The sequence below is a fragment of the Chiloscyllium plagiosum genome, unplaced genomic scaffold (assembly GCF_037043375.1).
Source record: "Chiloscyllium plagiosum isolate Xiang-an unplaced genomic scaffold, Cpla_swu_hap1 HiC_scaffold_2, whole genome shotgun sequence".
Classification (NCBI taxonomy): Eukaryota; Metazoa; Chordata; class Chondrichthyes; order Orectolobiformes; family Hemiscylliidae; genus Chiloscyllium; species Chiloscyllium plagiosum.
The window spans coordinates 11,156,019-11,173,786 of NW_028270140.1; the positions used below are offsets into that span (position 1 = coordinate 11,156,019).

The 17,768-nt window shown below is 40.5% G+C and overlaps 1 protein-coding gene across 3 annotated transcripts in view; it reads left to right on the forward strand.

Annotated features, from left to right (window-relative positions):
- The window catches only part of mllt3 (MLLT3 super elongation complex subunit), a 233,313-nt gene that overhangs the window by 98,887 nt on the left and 116,658 nt on the right, over window positions 1–17,768 (forward strand). For all 3 annotated transcript variants that reach the window (XM_043719014.2, XM_043719024.2, XM_087994580.1), the window contains 2 exons: window positions 11,505–11,586; window positions 15,204–15,327. In XM_043719014.2, the coding sequence (XP_043574949.1) occupies window positions 11,505–11,586; window positions 15,204–15,327 (206 nt within the window). The remainder of the gene's footprint in view (window positions 1–11,504; window positions 11,587–15,203; window positions 15,328–17,768) is intronic.

Here is a 17,768-nt window from a genome sequence, read left to right on the forward strand (position 1 = left end):
ACAAGTTTGAGTTGAGGGACAAAATGCTGGTCAGGACTTCAAAGTGAAGTCTGTGCTCCTTTCCTGTTCTCCTGTGTGGATATCCCGCCCCACTTCCAACATTTACAATGTGTGCCACAAAGCTTGTAGCAAAGTTGCTTGTATGTCTTAAGCCATCAAGTTATTCCCCCTCAAAACTAATTTCAGGTAGTTATTTAATCATACTGAGCAATATTCAAAACTAATACGTCAGGTTCTTCTGAGATTTTGATTAGTGACTGAAACTGGCTTGAATTTTACAAAATTAGTTTCGGTTATTCTTATGTGCAACGCAAATTTTCTGGACATTTTTTTTTGCAAGGAAAGGAATATTGGAACCTTTTATTTGCTTTGAGAGCCTTAGAAACCTTGCAACTTCAAAAGTAAATTCCTATTTTAAAGGTAAATATTGACAACATGATGACTGTAAAAAGATACGTTTTTGGTTACTAAGCGAGAGGCCTGTTGGAGAATAATCTCATGTGATCTACTTATATAGATAGTTCCTCTTACTCCTTCAATTTCTCAGGCTTTTTTCTTAAACTGTTGCTTTCCACTCTCCTCTTACATTTTACCAAGCTGCAACAAAGGAGATTATTGTGGAGCTCAGTTGGCCGTACGGCTGATTTGAGGCGCAGTGTGGGGGTTCCGTGAAGGAATCTCCTTCTGAACCTCTCCCCTTGCCTGGGCTATGGTGATCCTCCGGTTTAAGCGTTACCAGTCATCTCTCTCTGATGAGAGAGCAGCCTTATAATTTTGTAAACTATGGCCACTTTATTACTTCCCATCCCCACCCTGGACATTTCTCCATTTTATCTCCCCCAGTAAAGAAATAATTGGTTTTAGTGTCTTCCACACATCCCACATTGTAATGATGGAGGAAGGTTCCACATTTTTGGGGTGGCACGGTGGCTCAGTGGTTAGCACTGCTGCCTCACAGCACCAGGGATCCGGGTTCAACTCCAGCATCAGGTGACTGTGTGTGTGTGTGTGTGTGTGTGTGTGTGTGTGTGGAGTCTGCACATTCTCCCCGTGTCTGCGTGGGTTTCCTCCGGATGCCCTGGTTTCCTCCCACAATCCAAAGACATGCAGTTTAGGTGAATTGGCCATGCTAAATTGCCCATAGTGTGCAGGTTAGGTGTATTTAATCAGCGGTAAATATAGAGTAATGGGGGGATGGGTTTGGGTGGGATACTCTTGGGCTTGTTAGGCTGAAGGGCCTGTTTCCACACTTTAGAGACCCTAAGATTTTTCCAGATCTCTTAATTTTGACTTGATATCCTATCAAATGCATTGATGCATGAAGCTATTAAACTGGAGCTGTGGGCACAAAACTCCTGGCCAGTATAGTCTTTGTCCTTCTGCTCATTTGCACTTTAGCAAGAAGCCCTATGTTCCAGTCTATTTTTTTGAATTAGAATCCTTGCAGTGTGGAAGCAGATCTTTGTTCTCCTTGTGACGCTTTCATAATGCGCCAAAGGAGTAAAAGAGGGGCATGAAACGTGGCACATGGCATCCTAAGGGTAGAAATTGTTACATGCTGTATTCCAAATATGGTCTTGTTATTTATTTATGATTATAGGAACTATTATCTGCTTAAACAGGGGAAAATTGTTACAAAACTATCTTGAACCATTATGGTTATTTTTTTCTAATGTCTGAGTATTCATTGTATGAAATATCTAATGTTAATAAATATCTATTTAAGGCAACTAAAATCAAAACTACTCCACAATTGCTAAGTTTTGTTGGCATTTAAATGAAAAGTGTTCAAACAAACAAAACAACTGATGTTAAGTTTTTTTTCTTTAAGAAAGAACCTGGAAGAGAGATGCAGACTTGGGGTTCTGTTTTTATGAGTTTCTTAGTAGTGACTGGCTCGCAGGAGCATGTGTTAAAGGATTGTGATTTATTGAAGATGTTTGACCGTGTGTTTACTGTCAGTTAGACACCCAGACAGACAAACGGGCTGTAAATTGCATTAAACAACATCAAAGTACATCTCATTCTCCCCAGAAATCTATAAACTTAACAATGGTTTACCTCCCTAGTTGGCCCTCTTAAGCTTCAGTGGCCACCTCCTCTCTTCACAATGGTCTGATCCTGGTAATGGCCTAACTTTATCACCGTCGTGGTAGCTTTTTGATCGCGGGGAATTTCAAAAGCTCTAAGATTATAAAATGGTGAATCTTTCAACTGGTTTAGAGAGAGTGCATTGTTTTTTTTCTTAAACAGGTAAAGCATGAATTAGCTGGGTTTTTTTTTTAATCCTTTCCCTTCCAAACCGAAGCTTCTTCCCAGATTTAATTTTTTCATTTCAAATAAATTGCAAAGTTAGTTGGTCGCTGATGAAAGCCTAATGTGTTGGGCTGCCATTAGTTAGGATTGTAGAAATAATTGGAGTGTTCGGAGAAAGGAATTTGCACTGATAAACATTGAAGTGTTTTATATTTTAAATTCTTTTGAATTGCATTAGCCTTTATTGTTATGTGCCCTCAAATTCGCTCAAAGTTTGTAATGTCGCCACTTTAGCGCTATCTTCGGTACAGGTTACCTAGGTACAGAATACTTAAGTGTTGCAGGCTTGAGAGAAATCATAAATAAAAGTTCAGCATAAGAATAAAGACATTTTCTTTTTAAAACACAACCATCTGATGAAGGAGTAGCGCTCTGAAAACTAGTGCTTCCAAATAAACCTGTTGGACTATAACCTGGTATTGTGATTTTTAACTTCTTTTTAAAAAGCATTTTAAATCATTTCATCAAGTCTGTGCCAGCCTTCAGACTGCCCAGGTCAAGTCTCTAGAGCATGCTGACTTGTACTGTCGAGCAAAGTATTACTTAAAATAATGCTGATGTCCCTTTATTTTTTTCTTAAATATCACTGGAATTGTGGAGGCAGCAATAGCAAGAGGAATCTGCTGAGACCCCTGCATGTTAGACTTTGTAAAGTGGATGTGATAAAGGTGATGCCATGGTGTCTTTTGAATCAGCAGGAAGGCATTAGGGAAAAAGAGCTTTGGAAAGCCGTAAATCTTCCATTGGGCCTGTGCATAAAACGAGTGCATCTCGATGCAAGTCTCATTAGTTTGTCTGGGACCAGAAAATGAGTAGAACAGGAAGAAGACATAGTTTCCGCTGTCAAGGGTCTACCCTAACATTTATTTATTTTTTTTGAGAGGGAGGGAAACGAGTGCTCCTTTGTTGCAGGACGCCTTCACGCTAATTCTGGCCCATGAACTATCCATTCACTGATTAGTAACCACAGGGTAAGTGGGCAAATGCCCTGAGTGAATGATGCCATAAATACCACAGCCTTTGGAATAACAGGTTATAAAACTGTCAGGAAGCACATTTAGTGCTAAAGATTGCCTGTGCTTTCTAGAGGTGTCAAAACCAGCTGGATAGTAATCCTTTTTATGAATCTAGAACCAACAACAGGGCAGATTTGTAATACTTAACAGAATGACTGTTGAATTCATAGCAGTCAAATATTACTGTTAACAGCAATTATCAGTCTGGCTAATGTTTGGCAGTACATTGCTTTCACTGATATTTTAACAAGAAATCACCAAGTAAATGGTCTCAATATAAATTGATAAAGGGGATTTTAATTTTGTGAGGTGGAAAATGCTGAATAGAGTGTGGTGATCCTTTCCGTCGCTGTTTCTATTCCCGTTTTATGAAGAGTTGTCCAAAATGCCTCCGATGTGGGGCTTTTGACCTGCTAACTGAAGTAGTTACTTGATTTATTTCATCCACCTCCCCCCAACCTGTTTTCTCTTCAGAAATTAAAACAGAAATTGCTGGGAAAGCTCAGCAGGTCTGGCAGTATCAGTGGAGAGAAAGCAGAGTTAACATTTCTGGGCTAGTGACCCTTCCCTCGTTTTCTCTTCTATATCTTACTTAAACCAAATTGGTTATTTTCTGCATAAAATTGACTTCATACTATTCTCCTGATGTACACCAATTATTAACACAAGTGCATTTTTACTGTTGAAGGGCATTTCATTATCTAACTACTCCAATTTGGGGTTGACTTTGAAGTCTCTGGTTTTTTTAGATTCCTGGATGATTTTGAGATCAAGTACATTTTTAATTGACTATCTTGACTTGATGCCGAAAGTTAATTCCATTGTAACTTCACTCACTTCAAACGAGCGAATGCACTCTGCCATACACTATAGAATGTTTACTGTAGTGACATTAAACAGCTTTCAACTTGCAAGCACCATGTTTTGTTTCAGTAAGCTATGAATTTCATAAATGTATAGTCCAAAAGACTTTGAAGGTTTAGAGTAATTGAATCTTGAAGTACAGCTTTTAAAAATTGCATCTGTGGAGTGAGAAAGAGTTAACATTTTAAGTCCTGAATGACACTTCAGAATGGTTCTGGACTTAAAACGTTTAACTGTGTTTCTCTCTTCACAGATGTTGAGTTTCTCCAGTCTACACACAGTATATTGCTTTTATTCAATTTTTTTTTTGTTACCTAAGCTTCAAATTGTGTGTCAGTTTTGTAATTTGAGCGTGTCTACATATCCAGCGCTGCAGTTTGTTTTACTTGTTCATTGTTAACCCATCTGTGGTTATCTCAATTGAGTTCGAGTTAAGGTTCAGGAAACTTTCACTTGTCTGCCACCTTGGTCAATTCTCAGTAATGTAATCAAATCATCATCTCGGGTACAAGAAGCACGAGCATGAAGATCTTCATTTGGCCATCCTTTTGGGATTAAAGCTGAATTGCTTTCACTCTGATTTGATGAAATAGCTGGTGTGTTTAGTGCAGGATTTATAGACTTGGCCATGTGTGGTGCTGGAAGAGTTGAATAGCTGGGTTGCTTGGAGATGTAAATACTCCTTCCAACACCTCGTGTTCATCTCTTCACATTCACAGTGATGTGTCTTTAATGTGTTCATTGCCATCCTGATTCAGCATCCTCATTTTGGTCTCTGGCTGGGATCAGTGTCCGAACAATTGCTTTGAGAATGTGGTGTCAGACCTACGCCTGACATGTCCCACCCAGCAGAGCTGCTTTGTGTGTCAGGTTGGCTTGGGAGAGGGCACTGCTGTTGAATGTCACTGGATGTGGGAGATCAGGCAAGATGAGTGTATTTGGAGCACAGTGTCACAACAATTCTTCACGTCCAGCTTGATCATGTCAAACTTTGTTGTGTTCTTTCTAAACTGCCAAGTATTAAATCTTCCAGGGAGATAGAGTTTCTGACTTCCTTACAGTAAAACTGTCCCTGCCCTTGCAGTCTTCTGCCTGCCCCTGCCCCTTCCATTTCCATAGAACTCACTATTTTATTGTTGAGACCTAGACAATTTATGAAATGATCTAACCTGCTGTTGTCTGAACCAGGGTAACTTGCTAAAGGAATGGAAGGTGCGACTTCACAATATAACAATCAAATATTCGGGCGGGTGAGCTAAAACATAATCACATAAACAGATATTAGGACAAGTGAGCTAAAACTTGGGCAAGGAGGTCGATTTTAAGGCAACTTTTAAAGAAAGAAATGAGGTAGAGAAATGTTGCAAAGAAATTCTATGCTTTAAAGCTCATGTGACTAAAGGCACTGTCACCAATCTTGGAGCCAGGAGAACTGGGAATGCACCAATTTGAGGATCTCTGAGCTGTGAGGTCGGAGATGGAAATAGGGAAAGTCGGAGGGCTAATCTGGTGCCAGGGCAAAGGTGAGAGGCAGGCCAGGAATGCGATAAGATCCTCGAGTCTGTGGGAAGCCGAGACACAGATCAAGTTTCAGCAACAGCTCAGCTGAAGCAGAGACCTAAAAGGGTAATTAATGTAAGTTAAATTAGACAGTCTTATTCACAGCATGGATATATGATTGAAGGTCATTTTGGGCTTAAATGCATCATCAAGCTTGTGAATAATCTGCTGGAGCCTCTGACAGCTGTCAGGAGGTGGAATGGGATTAGTCGTGAGGGAGTGGTGTTTGTGACAGCAGCGACAAGCAATGACTTCAGTCAACCCAATATTTAATTAGAGGAATGTTATACCCCTCCAGTTGCTGGATGTGAAGTAAGCAGCCTTCCAACTTTGGAGACCATAGGAGTGAGCTAGAACCTAGTATTACAGCATGTGGAATCTTCCTTTTTTTTTGAATGATATCATGGAAGGGCATATTACAGTTGAGTTGAGAATGATCCAAGGATAGATGCTTGGCTTGCTGGAGTATCTGCAGGAACAGGGGAAGACCACAACAGTTCTCTGGCTGTGGAAGATATACAAGAATGGGAATAGGTGGGTGGTTGTCCCACCCAGATTCGTCACTGGTGGAAGAGCATGGCCTGATGAATTGTCAGAAGCTACAGACAAGTCCAGAAGAACAAATAGGGGAATTCTATCTTTCTTGTTAGTCGCAGAGTGTAATTGATGACTTTTTGATATCAGTTTTGATCATATATGGAGTGGAATTCAAGCAAGTAGCTCTAGGATAAATGGGCAGGTATTTGTAAGGTGACAAATAGTTTAAAAAAACTTCTCGAAATGGGGCCATTGGTGCACTTTTGACTTCTCTCCCCACCCTGCTGTGGCTGCCAAGTCTCTTTCAACTCTGCTTATGAATCTCGTTATGAATCTTCCATCTTTTTTTCCGATCCTGTTTTCCTCATGAGCTTCAGCACCTGTTCCTTTGATCTCACTCCCACTAACGTGCACACAGTGTAACTCTGGTGATGATGACTGGATACTGCTCTTTATTCAAACTGCCACCTTCATCTCTTCAAATTTAACGTAAGCTTTCTCCATCCTCTCAAACATCTGCGATCTCCAACTTACCTTCCTCACATCCTTCAATATGTCGCTGCCTCCCAAATCCATACTTGTTGTTTTTAAGTTAAATCCTATTTAAATTTCTCACCACTGTCCTTCCTAAAAAGGCCCAAGCAGAGAGCCATAGATAACAACTGAAACCCATTTAATCACTGCAGATGAACAAATCACGCTCTTCTGTAGTTTTAAGCGGAGTGAGATGACCCTAGCCTGATTTCCTTCTGACCTGTCTGTTATCAGAGCAACTGAAGTATTGGTTTCCTTCCTGACCCCACATCATTAGTCTTTTTCTTTACTCATTCCCGGATGAGGATGTTGCTGGCTATTATTGCCCATCCCTAATTGCCCAAAGGGCAGGTAAGGATCAACCACATTACTGTCAGTCTGGAGTCACATGTAGGCCAGATAAGGATAGTAAGGATACTAGTTCCCATCCCCAAAAGACATTTAGTGAACCAGATGGGTTTTTCCAACAGCTGGTTTTGGATTCATGTTCCTCATTAGACTCTTAAATCCAGATTTTTGTTGAATTCAAATTCTACCATCTGCCACAGCAGGATTGGAACCCAGGTCCCCAGGTATTATCTGGATCTCCTGGATTAATAGGCCAGTGATATCACCATTAGGCTGTCACCTCCCCAACTTGAATCCCCAAGAATCTCACTGTAGTCCTTCCCTTATTCTCACACAGGTCCCTTGACAACATCAACACAACTTCACAATGTTTGCAAATATATTACCCAGCTTTACCCCTCCAGCACCTCTTTGATCCCTTCTTTGCTGCTATATTATTGAACGACCCGACCAGTGCACAGTTTGGGATGAGTTGCAGTTTTCGTTCTCTTGAGGATTACGAAGGCGGCAAACATTGTTCTTTGCCTTGGCCACAAAATTTTCACCTTTGCCAGCAGTTCCACCTCCTCCCGAACCACAATCAGGCTGCTTCAGACCTTTAAAATCCAGTTCCATTTGAAGCTGCTTTTTAAATTCCTCAAAGAGATTGCCTCCTGGCAACCCTACTTCACGTAAATCTGCTGAATCCTTCATCCATGCGTTTGTCACCTCCTGAGTCTGTTATTATAACATGCTCCCCCCTGGTCACTCCAAACACCTCTCAGAAAAAAAACACTGAAGTGGAGGAATATTAAAAAAATATGGCGACCTGCACTTTGTTAATAGAGAAATGAGGCTGAAATGTGTGACAGATTGATGAAGACTGAACCATGAACTAAGGCAATACAATCAATGCAATATCAAGTGAGCAGAGGACTTGTTGAGATCTTTGCTGTGAGAAGTTTTGCTCCCCATAGTTCTAAATTCTCAACACTGGAGTAATAAGTAAGGGAATGGGTGTGGGTGGATTTCTCCAGAGGGTCAGTGTGGACTTGCTGGGCTGAAGGGCCTGTTTCCACACTGTAGGGATTCTATCTCCTTTAGTGTTTTTTTTATTTGTATTGATTTAGGTAGCCCTGCTTATTCGAGCAAGCTGTGGACTGAGGGAGAAAAGGGTTTGGCGATGTCCAAGGTTTAAGTGGCTGGCAGTGGTGTTTTCGTGTGCCATAACTGAATATTTTTTCCATGGCTAGTTGAAATTACATAATAAATGTTCCTTGGAGTTGGATTTTGTGCATTTCGAAGAAAAGTCTTGTCTTGAACACCTATCTAGATGTGTATGCCCCAGTGCGCAGTGACCCTGACAGAAGCAGGCAAACCTGAAGTTGTCCCTGAGTCATGGAGCCCTACAGCATGAAACAGGTCCTTTAGCCCAAACTGATCCATGCTGACCAAAATATCCATCCACGCTAACCCCATTTCCCTGCACTTGGCCTGTATCCCTCTAAACCTATCTGAGCTGTGTATTTGTTCAAATGGCTTTTAAATGTTGTTAATGTACCTGCCTTAACAACTTTGGCTGGCAACTAATTTCATATGTGTATCACCCTCTGTTGTTATGAATATGTGGGTATACTGTACTTTTGAGAGTTAAAAGCAACAGAATTACCTGACAGAACCAAGAAAATAAATGTAATGTAACATTTGATTGAACAACTCCATTAGCTGGTTGCCTGGAAATGACAAATCAGGTTTTAAATAGGCCAATCAATTTAAATTATATCCCAAAAAATGCCAAATTCCAATCCAGTTTGAGTTGAGTATATTAACAATCTTAACAGCCAATGACACAATCTGATGCTTTGGGAGTATAAGACCGGGCAAAATTGAATGGTTGAGAGGAGAACTGCCAAGCCAATGACCTCTGCATACCAGCAAGAAAATAGCCCTCTTAAAAGGTACCTTTATCGATCAGTAACCTCTGAAACAGAATTCACAATAAGAAAAGACAGGAATTCGGAGAAAACTGAAAGCTGCCAGCTTTTGAGATAAGTTTTGTTTTGTAAATCGTAATAGAGTTTTATCGGACTCGTATTATAGAAGGGGAAGCTAAAAGATGGTTTAGAGTAAGGAATTGTAAATAGTTGTTAATTATTCTCTCTTCTACTTTAAGAAATAAAGTTGTTAGTTTTTACTTTAACTAGATCTTGGCCTATCAGATTTTCACAGATTACAGCATGGGATAAATCTTCTCTGTTTTGCTGTTCTTTGAATTAAGCAGGGGTGTTTACCCAGTGTCGTAAAAAAGTTACCCCTCGGGTACCCCTTTTACTCTTACTCTTTCCCTGCTAAACTTAAACTGATGCACTCTAGTCTGTGATCCCCAACCCTGGGAAAAAGACTGAGTGCATTCACCCTATTCATGCCTCTCGTGATCCCATACACTTCTATAAGATCCCACCTCAGTCTCCTCCCATCTAAAGTAAAAGATCCTCATTTGTCCAACATCTCCATTGAGCCCTGGCAATATCCTCCTAAATTTCTTCTGCACTCTTTAATATCATCTTTCCTTTGGCAAGGTGACCAGGTTGACAGTAAGGCCTAAAGAGTTGAAGTGGGGTGAGAGTTGATCTAAAAGTAACGATGATGATGAGAGGCCAGTGATGTGCTATCACTTGCTTGCATTGTGCACAGAGTGAAAGAGGGTAGTGTCCACCGAACATGCCATGATAATGTCCTGAAAACAGTCGGATAATGGCTGAGTCAGCAATCAATGAGCCTTGATTTGCATGTTGAGAATTTGCACCACTCATCACTTCAAGGCAGGAGAAGAGCATTGGAAGCTATCTAGAAATTAGGTGAGTTTGGTGTTTAAGGTGATTCGAATATATGGAAATGAAGTAGCTGTCATTCAACAGTAAGATTCTGAAGTCACTATTTAAAGCTTAAGGGGAAAGCCAGGCATCTTTTCTGTCCAGATTCCAATTTTTCTCATTCTTGTTATATTTTCCCAACTTCGTTGCCATTTCCCATGTCACTACAAGGAAAGGCAAATGCCTCGCCAAGTGTTTTTGGTTGAGTAGTTGAAATTTCTGATTTTTGAAGGGAGTTAATATTTGTTTTGCCTTTCCCCTCCCTGTGTCTTACCCAGCTTCCATCCCACCCCAACCCCAGTTGCAAAAAAGGCCTTGCCCCAGTAATCCTGTCTACCCTTGCAGACTGAGCTAAATTGTTCATGGGATAAAAGCAAGTGAATTATGCATGTGAAGCAATTACAGTTTGTAAACTACTCTACTTACTAGCATGGTACAATTTATGTGATTTTATGAGTAGAAGCAACTGATAAATCATTGAAGATATTTGAATGGCATGGTTTTGCTTCATGGCTTGGTCTGAATGCCATAACGCTCACATTTTAGATGTGGTTAACTTATCCATGCAGAATGACTTGCTACTCCTTAATAGCAAAGTTTATTTCATAGTCCCACTTTCATAGTGGCATTTTTGTTACAGATCCAGTACTGCACATATTGGGACTTGCATGATGCTGTATTCTCAATCCAAATGTCAGTGGGACTGAGATGACTGGGGCAGGGATCAGGGTCAGGAAGCTGACTTATCCTAGAGCGTGATGTAGGAATTTGGTGAATCCACAATGCAACTCATTTATTAGGAATGGTTACAGGGAATACAAGACTGGACGAAAGAATGTAAATTACTCATTTGACCTGTTTCTGTTGTGCAAACATAATGTGCTTACACAGATTAAGTTACCCAACTGCCCCCCCCTCCTCTCTTGGGCACCCACTGCACCCTCGTCAACACAGATATAAATTGTGCAACTGAAATGGTATAAGGCTGTGATCATCTTGGGATTGGAGCAACAATTCTTCACTGCTAGAGTCAGCTTTTCACTAAAACTAAATCAGAAAAATTATGATATATTTACGAATTTAAGAGGAATGTGCATGAAAAATGAGCAGACTGGTGTAACATCTCTACCCAAAGTATTAAGTCTTTATATTTGCTCATATTGTTCTTCCAGTATTGCTGGGTATAAAATGACGTATTTTTATCAAGTTATAATTTTGATTCCATGTGAAGTCTGCATGCCTGTTGTTTCACAGCCCTGAAACTGAAGTTTTTTGCTGTCCAATGCTTTAAATTGAGGGAGAGGATTTAGAATAGATCACTCTTGTGCAAGTATTTTGAAATAAAGAACCCGAAAGTAATGTACAAATTGATACTTTGAGTGGGAAAACGTTAAGTGGTAATTATTCTGTTGAAGTATTTGAGTTGGTGCTGCAATAAGATTAACTCTAGTTTGTCTTGATTGTTACTTTGTTCAAGTCTCAACAGCCAAGTCCTGCTGGCTCCAGTTCCAGTTCAAATTCCAGTTCAAGTTTTACTCCATCTCAAAACAACCGACAAGGTAAAGATGTGAAATGTCACCAGTTTTTCTATAGTCTGTAGCTCTTGATGTTGAACTAACAGCAGCGAAAAGGCTTAACCTTCTCAGACTTATTCCTTATGAGTCAAATCACAGAATCCTACATTCGGTAAAGCAGACCATTCAGCCCATCAAGTCCACGCCAACCTTCTGAAGAGCATCCCACCCAAACCCACCCTCTATCCTATCCCTGTTACCCTGCATTTCCCCTGGCTAATCCACCTAGCCAGCACATCTCTGGACACTATGGCAATTTAGCATGGCCAGTCCACCTAACCCACGAATCTGTGGGGAGGATACCAGAGCACTCAACGGAAACCCACGCAGACACGGGGCGAATATGCAAACTCCACAGTCGCCCGAAGGTGGAATCGAACACAGCTCCCCAGTGCTGTGGAGCAGCAGTGCTAACCACTGAGCCACCATATCACCAAATTCTCCAATATGGGAAGTCATCTTCTGGTTCATCTCTTACTCTGAAGCTCTAGTGACAATTGTAAATGGAATTGAATAGTGTGATCTGCCCAGAATATTTTCGATTCTGTTTTTGTTTCTGATTTCCAGCATTCGCAGTTCTTTAGTTTCTTTTGTATAGAATTACTAATTCTCTCTGTTTTGGATTCTGTTATTCAGTGTTTCAGTTTTCTACTTTGCTCACTATTCTGTTGTGTTTGGAATTCCACCTACAAAAACTTTCAATTTGCTTTTTGTTGTATCTTTTAATTATTTCAGTTCAAATATTTATGGATATTTTACAACTTGGTATGCAGGGATTCTATGATTTGACTCAGGCTGAACAGGTTGGGGCTCTTTTCCCTGGAGTGTCGGAGGCTGAGGGGTGACCTTATAGAGGTTTAGAAAATTGAGGGGCATGGATAGGGTAAATAGGCAAAGTCTTTTCCCTAGCAGAAAGTGAGGACTGCAGATGCTGGAGATCAGAGCTGAAAAATATGTTGCTGGAAAAGCGCAGCAGGTCAGGCACCATCCAAGAAGCAGAAGAATCGACGTTTCAGGCATAAGCCCTTCTTTCTGCTGTTATTTCCTTGATGATTATTGCTTTAAAGTGTGCGAGTAGATTATTGTGAGGAATATATTTGTTTCTCCAAACTGAGGCCTGGTCTTAATGTCAATACTTTTTTTTGATGGTTTTCTCACTTAAAATTGTCATACAAGGGTAGTTAATCGTGTCATTCACATTTCTCAGTGGGTCATCTTTTAAAGACCACTGTTATTCATGAACTGTCTAAAGTAAGTCTTTTACTGTATGCCCTGTGTGGTGTTATTTCCATTTGGGGTCAGCCATTTTTTCCTATACATTTGTCATTCCTATCACCACGACAACTTGTATTTCAGAGATCTTCCAATACCTCTATTCCTTTCATGTCCTTACTATGTTACAAAGTGCTTCACATCATTCTTTGGATTCCCTTGGGAGGGGATGGGGTCTGGTGGCTCAGTGGATAGCACTGCTGCCTCACAGCACAAGTTACCTGAGATCAGTTCCACCCTTGGATGACTGGCTGTGTGGAGTTTGCATGTTCTCCAGTATCTGCATGGGTTTCCTCCGGGTGCTCCGATTTCCTGCCACGGTCCAGAGATGTTCAGGTTAGGTGGATTGGCCATGCTAAAAATTGCCCATAATGTCTAGAGATGTGCAGGAAAGGTGGATTAGCCTTGGAAAATGACATAATCGATATGTTTCGCTTTTGCTTGTTATTGATTGAGATGAATGTTGGCTAACTCATCAAAAGAACTTTGTGTTCTTTGACTTATTTTGAAGCACAACAGGAAGTCTTGCCTGAAAATTGGCAATTCTGTGCCATTGTCCAATGGCATTAATCAGAATACGTTCAGCTAAACTTGGCACTGAGCTGATCACACTTGGGGAATAGGCTTCATTTTTCTTATTGGCTAGCCTGCCACTTGACAGCTTCCTTTTTATTTGATGCACTCTTCTTTGCAAATTGGGAGAGGCACTGGCCTAGTGTTTATCATGAAACAGAAACTGAGCTAATGTTCTGTGGACTCTAGTTCGAATCTTGCCATGGCAGATGGTAGAATTAGTAAAATAAACTGGAATTAAGAATCTAAGATAACCATGAAAGCAATTATCAGAAAAACTTATCTGGCTCACTAAGTCATTCAGGGAAGGAAATCTACCAACCTCACCTGGAATAGCCTACATGTAGCTCATCAGGTAAAGTTGGTCAATTCCTTTTCTTCAGCAGGTTGACAAACTGCAGCATTGATAATGTGCCACTTTTTTGTTATTATTCAGTCAGAGGATGTGGGCTTTGCTGACTAGACCCAACTATTATTGCTAGTCTGTAATTAGAGTCATAGAGGTGTACAACACGGAAACAGACCCTTTTCCCATGCTCGTCCGGGCCAATATAAAACTAGCCCCATTTGCCAGCATTTGGCCCATGTCCCACTAAATCCTACCTATTCTTCCACCCATCCAGTTGCCTTTTAAATGTTATAATTGTACCAGCCTCCACCACTTCACTGGCAGCTCATTCCATACACTCACCGCCCTCTGTGTGAAAAAGTTGCCCCTTGGGTCACTTGTCAATCTTTCCTCCCTCACCTTAAACCTGTGCCCTCTAGTTTTCGACTCCACTATCCTGGGAAAAGACCTTGGCTATTCACTCTATCTATCCCCCTCATGATTTTATAAACCTGTATAAGGTCACCCCTCAGCCTCTGATGCTCCAGTGAATATAGCCCCAACCTATTCAGCCTTTCCCCATAGCTCAAATCTTCCAACCCTAGTAACATCCTTGTAAATCTTTCCTGAATCCTTTTAAGTTTTACAACATCCTTCCTGCAGCAGGGAGACCAGAATTGCACACAGTATTCCAAAAGTGGCCTAACTGATGTCCTGTACTGCCGCAACATGACCTTCCAACTCTGTGCTCAATACTCTGACCAATAAAGGAAAGCATACCAAACACCTTCATCACTATCCTATCTACCTGTGACTCTACTTGCAAGGAGCTATGAATCTGCACTCAAAGATCTCGCTGTTCAGCAACACTCCTCAGGATCTTACCACCAAGTGTATAAGTCCTGCCCAGATTTGCCTTTCCAAACTGCAGCCCCTCATTGCCCTCGGGGAAGTGAATGCTATCTGCCTCCTTGAGCAGCTGCAGTCCACTTGGTGCAAATAGACCCGCAGTGGTGTTAGTGAGTTTCCAGGTTTTACCTCAACAGCAGTGGAGGAATTTTCCATTGTCGTTTGCAGTGCCCAGGTTGTTGCTGGGTGGTCCATCCTGTTTTCATTCCTTTTGAGACTTTCTTTATTTCACCATTTTTTCAGTTTGGTGCAGTTGAATAACTTGCTAGACTAATTCAATTGAGAGTAAACCACATTCGCTGTAGATCTGGAGTCACTTGTGCAAGGACCCTGGACAGGTGACTGCTTTTAGTTTTGAAACATTGACTGTTGTGGAGGATGGAAGTGTGAGAGGACGGACGGGATCTGATTGTACTGTAATATCTTCAAATGGTAAAACAGCTTGTGGAATAATTTTCTAGGCACCACCCGCATCAAACTTGGATTGGTTGTGATAGTCCTTCTCTTCATTTCTGACCAGGTCCACTGCGATCTATAATGGAGGACCTCCATTCTGAAGACAATGAATCAGATGAAGATGAGAACGGAAGCATATCTGATGTAGAGAGATCATTAAATACTCATTGTGGAAGCAGAGGGCTTCGGTTAGTATTACAACCAGCTAATTAAAATTAAGGTTTGAATACATATCTAATTTTCTGTCACCTTTCATTAGCTGTGTTGATTCTTTGTGCTGAAAGGCTTGATTGCTTTTTGTGCTGTTACCTATGAGAGTGGATGAATTATCACAAATATTAAACTCAGGATAATGATCCAAAACTAACTCTGAAACTTAGAGATTGTTTATTTTCATTAATGATGCTAATTTATATTATTATCTTTATTCAGTTTAAATGTTCAAAAGGAATATCCATAGTCATGACTTGATTTTAAAGTAATGACGTACCAGATGCTTAATGGATGTTTGTGTACGAAGTTGCATATTTGTTATAAGTGGCGCTGCTTGCTATGTTGCTGCTGTTCATCAGCAGTGCTCCCCAGTTGTTTTTGTCATGTTTTCTTTTGTTACCAATACATAATTGGTTTGCTGTATTACATGCTCAAGAATTCTCCAGCACTTTCTTTAATACCCGTGATGAAATGGTATGGCATTTACTTTGAAATGAAGCATGGTTGATTTTACAGAATTTGTTTTAGCCAAGTTAAATTATCAAAGCTAGATTTTAGGACATAATGCAAATGAGTATAAGCGTTATGTTCTGCTCGACCTTTGATATACCCTCCAATGTGGAGTCTGACTGCTATACTATTATTTTCTTCATTGTCGTTTGAGAGGTGAAATGAAAAAACTTTGTAATGCATGGGTTGATACAATGCTGCTGAAAATGTCTGTTTATAATTCTGTTTACTTGTAAATATTAAGTGTAGATTCTGTTATACACAATAATTACTCAGAAAATTAATTATAGAACAGGTTTATTTGTGAGCTTGTCAAAGGCTGTTCTAAGAAAGAACTACAGTATTGTACAGTAAGCTCTGTTGATTCCATATCCTTCTTCTGAGGAAATGCTATTGAGGATGCTTCAAACCACAAGAAATTAAAGTAGGCATTAATAGGAAAAAGAGAAATCTCAAAGGAGAGCAGGGGTTTACTTTTGTGAGTTTAATAAGATTCCAGCACATCAAAATTGATGACAAGATTCTTGGTCCAAACATTGAATCCAAGTACTTTCCACCTGAATGGTTACAAGTTACTAATCCTCCCGTTCATTTACTCAACTAAGCCTACTGTGGCTGTGCTATCCCTTATGGCAGCATCCATGTTGAATATTCGGATACGACTGGATTTATGTTAAAACCTAAATGATTGATTCGTGATGTTGCACTTGGATAACTGTTACTTATCTAGCTTTATTTTAATTACATTACTAAATTACATGTATGTGAACACTATTTGTTGTCTGTCTTTCATGAAATCAAATCAATGCAATCCAGTTAGAAATTCCCTGCCTTTATATTGTCCTTAAAATACCTGAAGAATCTTTATGAATTCTCCTTGACCTTAGCTACCAAAGCTATCTCGTGTCTTCTTTTTGCCTTCCTGTTTTCACTCAACAGTGTAATCAGTGTAACCAGCCCTATATTCCTCAAGGGATTCACTAAATAGCTGGGATCAATTGAAGAAGGCTATTGAGGAGTACAATAGGACCTTGATCAACTGGGCCAGTCGACTGTGGAATGGCAAATGGAGCTTTAATTTAGATAAAAGTGAGGTATTGCATTTTGATAAGACAAACCAGGGCAGGACTTATACAGTTAATGGTCAGGCCCGGAGGAGTAGTGTTAAACAGACACACCTAAGGTTCAGGTATATAATTGCTTGAAAGCGGCATCACAGGTAGAAAGGTTGATGCCAGCAGATGTTTGGCACACTTGCCTTCATCAGTCAGAGCACTGTGTACAGGAGTTGGGCTGTCATTTTACCAGCTGCGCAGGACATTGGTATGACCACATTTGGAGTACAAGTTAGATCATTACCAGTTTTCTCTGTCTAATGAGAGAGCAGCCCTATGGTCTAGTAAGAGTCCAGTGACCTGACTGCATATAATTTGAGTCACTCCGCTGTAGAGAGCATGTTATTAAAGTGGAAAGGGTACAAAGATGATTTGCAAGGTTATTACTAAGACTGAAGGGTTTGAGTTATAACGAGAGGCTGGATAGGCTGGGGCTTTTTCCAGTGTCGGAGGCTGAGGGGTGACTTTTACAGAGGTTTATGAAATCCAGGAAGGGCATGAATAGGCAAAGTTATTTTCCTCAGGGGAGTCCAAAACTAAACGGTATAGGTTTAAGGTGAGAACAGAATGATTTACAAGGCACCTTTAGGGCCCCTCTCTCTCGTGTATATAGAATGAGTTGCCAGAGGAAGTGGTAGGGGTGATACAGTTAGAACATTTAAAAGACAATTGGACAGTGCATGGATAGGAAAGGCTTAGAGGGATTTGGGTCAAACACTGGAATGGTGGTACAGTGGTTAGCATTGCTGTCTCACAGCGCCAGCAACCCGGATTCAATTCCCACCTCGGGC